Genomic DNA, 10,490 nt, shown 5'->3' on the forward strand with positions numbered 1-10,490 from the left:
ATCATTATAAACTTACGTATATCTTTCACAAGAGCAAATGCCTGGATAAGTTTTAATCCTGGTTTCCTCTCCTCTTCTGTTAGTTCCCGGCAAAATCCAAATCGTCCATCTGGTTGTTTGAGGAGCTTCCTCAATGGCACGACTTCGAGCACTTTTCCATTCATCATCAATTTCACTTGGCACACTTTGGTGAGCCAGCCCATTAGCTTGTCTTCGTAAACTACAAGACCTGTCTCTTATACACATCTGCCCTGTCGGGGACAACCCTTGTGATCGTACTAGTATACAACACCTCGCACACACGCTAAACAGTTTTTAATTCCTAAAATTTGACAGCTTTGTTAGGCATGCTTGAATAAGTTATATGCTGGAAAAGTAGAAACTTAACAGCTATTACCTCCACTATGTGATGCTAATGACTTGTGTGGTACCTAACATACACAATTCGTAATCCACACCAACAAATACCTAGCAAACATAATATTGTGCTAGCTGTATGATGAGTATGAATCGTTACGTAGGATGCTCTACCAAAGAAAGTGGACTAAACATACCTGGTGAGCCACGTTTCTACCCTGCACACAGAGTTCGTTGACGAATGAGATAGTCTTACTTACTCCGTAAAGTCTTAGGTTATAGGAACCGTTTGGAATCTCAAACTATGAAAACACATTTTGAAAGCAGAACAAAAAATTTAACATCTCAATTGCTCTTGGTTTAGTACTATCATTTCCTCATCCTCAACGTTGTCATCGAGATCATCAACACCATCATCATCATCATCATAATTACCGTTGTCATAATCATCATCATCATCATCATCATTATCATCATCATAGTCACAGACGTCGTCGTCACCATCACCGTTGTCGTTATCATCATCACCACCATCATGAGAAACGCGTTTAAAGTCACCTGATCTTCATATGCACTGAACCAACGTCTTCAGGAGCATTCACACTTAATCCGATGGGAAACACGTCCACCGAACCAATCAGAAAACTCAGATACATGAAAGAGAAGTTTCGTTCAGCGCGCGCATCGGTCCGAATTTTAGTTCGGTCTGCTGTGAATGGACCTTTATACTATATCAATGGCAAACTTGAATTTAATAGCTTTGGTGTGAAAATGTCTTACCTCGTATTCCATTCTGTCAAGGAAACCAGGGTGGGTGCTGTTACTGGTTCCACCAATGAATCCGTCGTAAGTGTTACCAATGACAGCAGTAAGTTTGTCATCCGAAAGTAGGTCAACAAACTTCCTGACGCATAAGAGACCTGTCACCGGTATGTAGGAAACACATAACTAAATCAATGTTTACTTACAGTGAATAAAATAGAAAGTGGAATGAAATAATAACAATAATAATAATAATAATAATAACTAATAATAGGGCCTAATAATAATAACAATAACAACAATAGTTATAATAACAATAGTAATAATAACTTTAATAATAATAATAATAGTAATAATAACAATAATAATAGTAATAATAATAATAATAACAGTAATAATAATAGTATAATAATAATAATAATGATAATGATAATGATAATAATAATAGAAATAATAATAATAATAATAATAATAATAACAATAATAATAATAATAATAATAATAATAATAATAATAATAATAATAATAATAATAATAATAATAATAATAATAATAATAATAATAATTATAATAATAACTAAGACGTAGCCTACCGTGTTCTTTGTGCATTCGAAAAAGTGTTTGTGTGTCCTGGAATACAATCCCAGAAAGTGCTTCGTACGCTGGTCCTCCGCAATTTACGGCCACATGGACGCCTTTCGGTTGGATCGTCATCGTATGCGGCGATCCACAAAGCTCAATTGTTTTGTCAACACCATCTAAATTTACATAAATATATAAGCAGTAAACTGTAGAAAGTGTTGTGAAAGCAAATGGCGCAGAGGCAAGGAACTGAGCTTTGAAGTCAATCGTCATAATTTCTACAACACACACAGTGTGAGCACCTTAGCTCAGTCGGCTAAACCAAGGAGGTATTATCCTTGGTTAAACTGATAGCAGCCAGTGTAGTGTATTATATGCGTTGAAGTGTGGATCTCTTGGTCATTTCAATAGCGCACGTAACTTGTGCAATATGGCCCTTTAACGTGGCCCATGTGTATGTTAAGGACGCTGGACCTCAGTAATTTACGGCCATATAAACAACAACAGCAATAGCAAAAACAGTATGAAAAATAATAATTATTATTATAATTATAAACTTACGTATATCTTTCACAAGAGCAAATGCCTGGATAAGTTTTAATCCTGGTTTCCTCTCCTCTTCTTTAAGTTCCCGGCAAAATCCAAATCGTCCATCTGGTTGTTTGAGAAGCTTCCTCAATGGCACGACTTCGAGCACTTTTCCATTCATCATCAATTTCACTTGGCACACTTTGGTGAGCCAGCCCATTAGCTTGTCTTCGTAAACTACAAGACCGCTCCTCATTGGTTGCTGTTCACCGGTCACTAAACATTCAGCCAATCGAGTTCCGTTAATTTCGACAGGTGATAAAATATTTGAAAGGATCGTGTACCGGCAGGGTCCAGCAGGCCCGACAGCAACAAGGTTGTCGTTTTTATGGTAAATTGTCCACGCGTTACCTGACGAAAATGTGCCACTCATACCTTGGACAAACGTGCAATCTACCTTACTTTTATTGAGACTAACGAGGTAAAGGGCAGAAGTAGTCTTATCATCATCTGCCCCACGACCATGAGAGCAAAGCACTAACATGCTTCCCAATGGTAATTTTTTCAAACCATTTAGGAGTAATGTCTCCTCGGAACCAACAAAACTTTGCGTGTGATTCACTAACGCTTTCTGTCCTGTTATCTTAAGTTTTGTATCTTCTGGAGAATTAACGAAGATAATTACGGAGCTATTTTGAGGGCCTTGTATTTTTAGGAGATCGTTTTCTTCAGTAAAACTCCACAGGTTATTTTTTTCTGATGAAAACGGAACTGATGATAAAGGTTTTGATTGTACGATATATGCATTGCATGGTGTTATTCCTTTGACTGGCGAAGCACTACACAGTACCACTAATGAGAAATAGATTGATGGATTGTTGACTTCAATTCCAGTTTCAATAACCCCTTTTTTACCACTCTGCAAAACAACTCCACATTGACAGTTTCCAAAACGTGGAAGATTTGACAAGAGACTTGTATGCGACGTGCCATAAATTGCCATTGGACAAAGATCGCCAACGCTATTGGTATAGGTGACGTCAAAGTGATAAACTGAGTGTTCTCCAGTTTTGGCTAATGACAATGTTTCAAAGTGGTTGCCGCTTGAACCACAGCGAACAAGTTGAACCTGTGCCGCTGCTGTATTTGACTTGAATCGAACGATTGAGAGAAGTGCTGTTCCACCACCTGCCCCTGCATTTACGTTAAAGCTTAACTTGTTGTATGATTGGATAGGGAAAAATGCGTGCGCATGTCCTTCTATCAAAGCATTTTTAGCTGAAATTTAAAAGTTAATTTCTTTAGAAACTTTTCTTAAAGTACAAGTACGATAGTTTACTGGACATATTGGTTTAACTTTTAGACTGTATAAACAATAACCCCTTTTTTACACAAATGATGGAAACGAATGAACCTACCAATCGGAGGTTTACGATCACACAATGGTGGAAAGTTCAGGTCTTCCTCGTCGAATTTGATTGGTTGTTCTGAAAAAGCGTATTGCGACTATAAGTAGATATTTAATATTTCCAAAAATAGATCCTCATAATAGCCCTATAACCATATTTATATAGAATTAACCTGTATTCATCCCTACCTTCGTCACGTTTAATCTTTTCTGCTAATCGTTTGTTTTGTAATGCAGCTCCTGCTGTCCTGAAAGCATTCACAGCAACTACATTTCGGGTGCCAGTCGGCTGCTTCTTCGATACCACGGTCCCCATGGTAGCGCCCTGTATACCATCAAAATAATTGTGCATGGTCTTTGTACAGTATCAGTGTATGAATGCCAGAATCTTATAATACAGATGAAGAAATTCTAATTAGAGGGGTGACCAGAAAGTCACTTTTACAGATAGAGGGTCCAGACCACATCAGTCCCACCATGGCTGGGGGTAAAGTGCGAGATTTTAATTATGTCTATCGTATTGTAGATGCTGAAAAAGGCACACTCATACTAAACAGTTGAATATAATTTTACCCCTTTTTTTAATATAGGCCTACCCCTTTTTTTTAATTTTTTAAAGTTAGGGGTTCTATGGTTTGGCCTAGCCCCATTTCGAGCGAGAAACCAACAGTTTCCCCATCACATCAAAAGCCAAATGGTGATTAAGTTTACCGCATGCCAGACTCCTTCAGCACAAAGGGTTTCGCCCCTGACTCCAGAAATTATAGATCTCTCCTGGACCACACCAGACCCAGGTGGCATCGTGGTAAATCCAACTATACTCACTGATCAGAATTTATAAGTGAAATGCATTCATATTCTACCATGACGCTCTATTTTCAATCAAAATGCGTATGCCTATCCTATATACTGTATGGTAAAAGGTGTCAGCCAACGGAAAGCATACCAAATGGGAAATTGAATTCCGTGAAGAAGGCAGGTTAAAACGATAATATAGATACTCCTACCTTGAATATGAAAGGCACTTGTAGCTAAGCCTAGCTGTATGTTGTAGGCCTATAATAGCAAAATATTTAAACAGTCCGATTCACGTTGCTAAGCGCGCTGAAGCTTTCGCTTACCTTCCCATGCTTAAATCCGTTGTCATTGTAAATACTTCCCCCGTCAACGATGCAAAAAGCCACTGAAGCGTAATATCGATCGGTTTATAACACCGGCAATGTATTCATTATGCTATTCTATTAAACCGTATTATTTATTCTATCAATGGAATTGTTGCTTAAAAATTGATCTAAATATAGCCCTAGTACACACGGACAGAATTTGATCTCACTCACACCTCCAACTGCAACATATGACCACGTTTTGCCATTAAATTGTTAAGATTTCAATGCATATCAGCAAAGAATATAGATAGAGGAAGAACGAGCAGCTATCGTATTTTGCATTGCAGAATTGTATGAAATTTTTCATTTGTGTTGATCCAGCAAAAAAAAAAAAAAAACAACAATAGTACTCACACTACTTTTCGCGATCCAGCAAAAAAAAACAAAAAAAAAACAAAACAACAATAGTACTCACACTACTTTTCGCGAACGATCCGCTCGCTTTCTCAAGTAGACTGGCGATGTTATCGCCAGTCTGGTCTGACGTCACCTCGGTGTTGTTGAGGTCGAAGTGCATCGCTGCGCCATTGACGAGCCCCCCCCCCCCCTTGTTTTGTGGTGCAATATGATATCTGTCTCTTATACACATCTAGATGTGTATAAGAGACAGTGTATCCTCATTCATCTCTGTTCATAGTATCTGTTGTTTTTCTGATCCATAAAGATTCTCTGACTTTTCGTTCAAACCATGAGCTTTCTTTTTGTAATATTTTTATGTCCCAATTTGGAATATGATTTAGTTGTGTGGCATGATCGGTGATTGCAGATTTATTTAAAATTTTATTTATTTAAAAATTACATATATACTTATTGATCCTAACCAGATTGCAAAAAATGTTAATGGATATTATTAATATTATTATTATTATTATTATTATTATTACTATTATTATTATTAACAACAAAAACAACAATAATAATAATAATAATAATAATAATAATAATAATTACTTGGCTTTAAATTAAGAATTTAAATTTAAAGTTCAAGTAAATATTTATTTTCCTTTTTGATATATTTTAAATAAAATAATCAGATGATAATGATAATAATAATCGTTAAAATATAATTTAATAATAATTAAATAAACAATAGGTCTAGTTTAACTAACAAAAGTAGCCTCGCCTGGCATGTCTAAGATCTCTATCTAGTACTTCAGATCTAGTTTATACATAGGCCTAACAACTGTAGTGTACAATGTATTGTAATGTTTTTTTTTTATTTGAAAGCTAGGGGCCATGCCTACCCTACCCAATTATTATATAGGTCTAAGCTATAATTACAAGAATAGATAGACCTAGAATAATTAATAAATACCTAATAAGCTCTAACTCTCTATCCGGGTCACTAGTAGCCTAATCTAATACTAGAAACATTTTTATACCCACCGCCGATGCGCGGCGCCCTACTCCACTGGCCTCCCATCATGCAATTCAGTTGATTACACGATTTTGGGCTCGCTGCTCGTTCTTCCTCAGCTCTGTATTTGTTGATATCAGTGTTATGTGTAGACTTGCCACGAATCTCTAACTTACTGATTTTTCGTAGTACAGTATTCGCAAATTTCAGAGAGCGATCGGTTTATGTCGAGAAACTTTTTGATGTGAATTAGAAATCCCAGAAAAAGTATACTATGAAACGCCATGCAAATAAGCAATATGGAACGCACATTGGTGCCAAAATCGATTTATTTTTAAACAATTTCAATGATTAAGACAAAGTTTAGTGACTGGAACCCAGTCTATGTTATGTTCTACTCACTTATCTATTTTTAAACTGCTGTGACCCCTCCCCCGTTAAAAATTCTGCTAAAAGGCTACAGTTATTATGCTCTTTCGTGCAAGCAAGCAATTAGATAGGACTGGCCGTGAGTTCGAATATTATAAAGGCGACCATAATAATAATGTAAAAAAGTATTGAGAATAGAAGCGCATAATACAAATAACATATATGCGCTAAATGTAGGCCTATTTATTATTTTATCACCTTTATGGCGTTTATTAGGCCTTATATCTCCATTATTAGGCCTACCAAAATAGTGGGGGCAACACGACCAAATAACGGTTTGGCAAACTGACAATCAACTTAATCACATCACTGTCCCGTAAATAATTACGTAAGTGGTGAAGTTAGACCTATATTCAATTCAATTAAAGTTACTGAGCATGTTTTAAGTTAAGCAATCGAATGAAACTCAAAAACCATTACCGGAATTACTGTACCAATCGTTTTATGGCTAAAAACAAATTAAAAGTTTTGCTTTATAATTTGTGTACATTAATTAGTAAGCAGACAAAAATCATATTTGTATAACTTTTTTTTTCTGTTTCTGGGTTTAAAACTTCGTAAGTTTGTACTGATACTATTGGTGATTTTACCTGCATCACATTGTATTTGAGTATCTACTCACGAATTTGCAATAGAAGGACGACATGTTTATTTGTGACATTTTTAATGGTCACACAGCAAGGCTTAGGTAAAAGTACAGGCGGTGTTTTTATTTCCTCTTATGTACTACCAAGGCATAAAGTGCTATATATATTAAACTTTATAGGCCTCAATCCCTTGCATTGTAAGATTAAACAAGATGTAATTGACCTCTACGCCACAAACCACTGATCCAACCCGCTTGACTGATGACACAACAACCATAATCGAATAATTGATCACTATCATATGTTTACTTAATTACAATATATCTATAAAAAAAAAATTAAACTGTATAAGAAATTTGCAATTAGGAAAAGGAAAAGGGCAGAAAATACTTCAATTTATTTAGCACTCCAAATACCTTCGAGACTTTTGTTACAATATAATTTAAATGAAAATTATATGACGAGACATAATCAAGATACACTTCAAAAATTTTGTTTGGTTGGTACGTATAATTTCAATAGAAATAATTAATAATTTTGAAAAGTATTCTTAAAATTTATTTTTATTACACCGTCCGCTCCAGTGCAATCTTCCCCACCCCCTCGAAAAGAAATCAATATTTCTTCCTAACTATATACATTTAAAGCATTTATCAATCTCATACTACACGGTTTATATTCCTTGATACATTTTTATTTATATTTTCTCCTCCGCCTAGATGCTTTTTGAAAAATCATTTTGCTTAATAAGAAAACACAATTATATTTTGATTTTTTCCCTCCTCTGACAACCTAAAAAAAAACACAAGTTTGCTAAACAATGTATTAAAAAGAATCACCTAATGTAGATTGTGTGTCATCAGCTTACAATAACCGTATACCAATATGATTATTGGTGTTTGTAGGCGGTTAAAACAACAGCAAGCAACAACAACAGCAGCAACAAAAGCAACAACAACAATTAATAATAATAACAATAATAATAATAATGGAAATGATGTTGATAATGATGGTGACAACGATAATGATGATTATGATTTTGATAATGACATTGAGAATGATAATGACGAAGGTGATAATAATAATGAAAATAATAATAAAGATAATTAGAATAATAATAACCACCATAATTATTAATAATAATGTCAACAAATACTGTAATATTTCATAATTAAAGAACAAACCATTCGTATTTCTGTTACTATTTTTTTATATTCGTTTTACTTCTATATAAACAACATTGATAGTTCATTTTCTACTGTTATTAACATAATCTCTCCTAGTTAACTATACAAAAACTAGTAAATGAACAAAATGAACATTATACAAAATTCTAATTAGGGCTTCTGGTCTATAAGACTGGTGGTTTTCCCTTAGTACATAACTGTATACATTTCCATCCTTTAATCATTCTGTCCTCGTTTTTTTCCCCGTCTTTATCCCTTGTTATCGTCATCATTGCTTTGTTGTCAAGGTCATCGTTCTCAACACCATCATCATCAGATCATCATCATCAACATCACCCCCGTTATCACCGACATCGCTATCATCACCGTCACAGTTATCACCCTTTCATCATAATCATCCTCTCATCATCATAATCATCATCATCATTTCATATTTTTTCTTGAGACACAGGTAAACAAAGTTTCCACAGTAAAACTAGCCACATTCTAACATTGCCCCCTCCACCCTTTCACAAAAAAAAACCTTGATCGCCCTTGAATCTCAGTGGTCTATTATGTACGCCTACGTCTTACTCACCTGTAGATTATGGAAGTTTACCTACAGTACATGGGCTTTCTGCCATAATTGACTAAAATTAAAGTGTAATCGGTAGGCCTAGCAAAAGCAAATACCGTAAGCCTACAACATTTAATTCAATAACTTTTAATAAATCAAGTGATTGTAAAAATAATTCATTATTGCTTCAGGCTGAATTTGGCAAGTAGTGAAAATAAAAAAATTGTACCATTACTAAGTTATTCGAAACTCTACGGTATTCATTCATTTGTAGGCCTACATCCAAATAATATAATGCATCGAATATTGCATCCTGTGTATTCGCAAAATTTAATTGCATATTGTTAATATTTCACAATAGCCTGCACGATGTGTAAATAGACAGTAACTATTATTTATTGTATTATGTATTCATTATGTTTTTTTACATATGGAACAACATATGGAACAATTTACCTTTTAAACTTAAATTAACACACACCTTAAAATCTCTTAAAAGAAAATATAAACAATCCCTAATAGATAAGTATGCATCTTAGTTATTCATTTTCCTCTATTAAATTAAATTGTGGAAAAATATTAAAAATACAATCCTCTTCATCTCATCTCATTTTATTTTATTCTTTTCTTCCTTATTATTACTCAATTCTTATTTGTTACACCCAGAAACATTTTTCTACCTTTATTATCTACTTTATTTATTATCCATTTACTAATTCAGTATATGTTTTTTTGGAGAATCAGACTTAAAGCCTTCCTGGCTTATTGTTTCCTCCACACACAATGAATATTCACTGTATCCATTAAACAGTATTTAAATTTATATTGTTATCCATACTATGAAATTCTATCTTGATCATATTATTGTTATCTTTTAAAGTTAATGAATCAAAACCATTGAATTATTATAATAGGTTCTTATATCTTGTTCATTTATTATGTTCATTGTGTGAAACAATAAAACTGAACTGAACTGAAAATGTTCCTTGCACTTTATTTAATCATGGGGGAAATAAGAAACTCAATTTATCTATTTTTGGGACTGATTAGAAATTAAGTTTTGATCAATTTATCATTTTCGCAATAGAGCTATAGATTTGTCTTAAGTGATTTAAAATAGGCCTCAACTAGATACATCACTGTCTAGGGGGCTATAATTTTCAAATGTGCCCACTCCCCCACCCCCTCCCCCTGCTCGTTCTATAATGGCAGTACCACTTGCAAAATGCATTCGACGGCTATGTTTATTTAACTATCAATCTGCCCATAATATTGTAGATTATTGTAACAATATTAGGTTTCTCCTAAGAACTACTGTCTGTGTGTGTGAGTGAGTGTGTATTTATCATGTTCTTAATAAATTTTTACCTTATGTTTATGGTTTGTATTTCTCTTTTTCTCAAAATTATTGTGGCTCCAAAGGCACAGTCTGTTTTATGTTTCATAATATTTATCCTCTTATACCTATTTAATGTCCAATTTTACTGTTCACTTGCTTTAAAATTCTGAAATAAAATCCTTTATGTTGACTTAAAAATATTATGCGGGTTCGATATCCTTTAGGTCTAATT

The 10,490-nt window shown here is 34.2% G+C and overlaps 1 protein-coding gene across 1 annotated transcript in view; it reads right to left on the reverse strand.

Annotated features, from left to right (window-relative positions):
• LOC117111193 overlaps positions 1-4,796 on the reverse strand; it is a 21,686-nt gene extending 16,890 nt beyond the window's left edge. The window contains exons 1-7 of the mRNA XM_033254079.1: positions 4,645-4,796; positions 3,827-3,962; positions 3,648-3,716; positions 2,263-3,507; positions 1,713-1,877; positions 1,138-1,277; positions 555-659 (exon numbers count right to left, since the gene is read on the reverse strand). Of these exons, the coding sequence (XP_033109970.1) occupies positions 555-659; positions 1,138-1,277; positions 1,713-1,877; positions 2,263-3,507; positions 3,648-3,716; positions 3,827-3,953 (1,851 nt within the window). The 5' untranslated portion in view covers positions 3,954-3,962; positions 4,645-4,796. The remainder of the gene's footprint in view (positions 1-554; positions 660-1,137; positions 1,278-1,712; positions 1,878-2,262; positions 3,508-3,647; positions 3,717-3,826; positions 3,963-4,644) is intronic.
• Positions 4,797-10,490: the final 5,694 nt, after the last annotated feature.

The sequence above is a fragment of the Anneissia japonica genome, unplaced genomic scaffold (genome assembly GCF_011630105.1).
Source record: "Anneissia japonica isolate Jap-2015-1 unplaced genomic scaffold, ASM1163010v1 scaffold288008_len1385354_cov213, whole genome shotgun sequence".
NCBI classification, from domain to species: Eukaryota; Metazoa; Echinodermata; class Crinoidea; order Comatulida; family Comatulidae; genus Anneissia; species Anneissia japonica.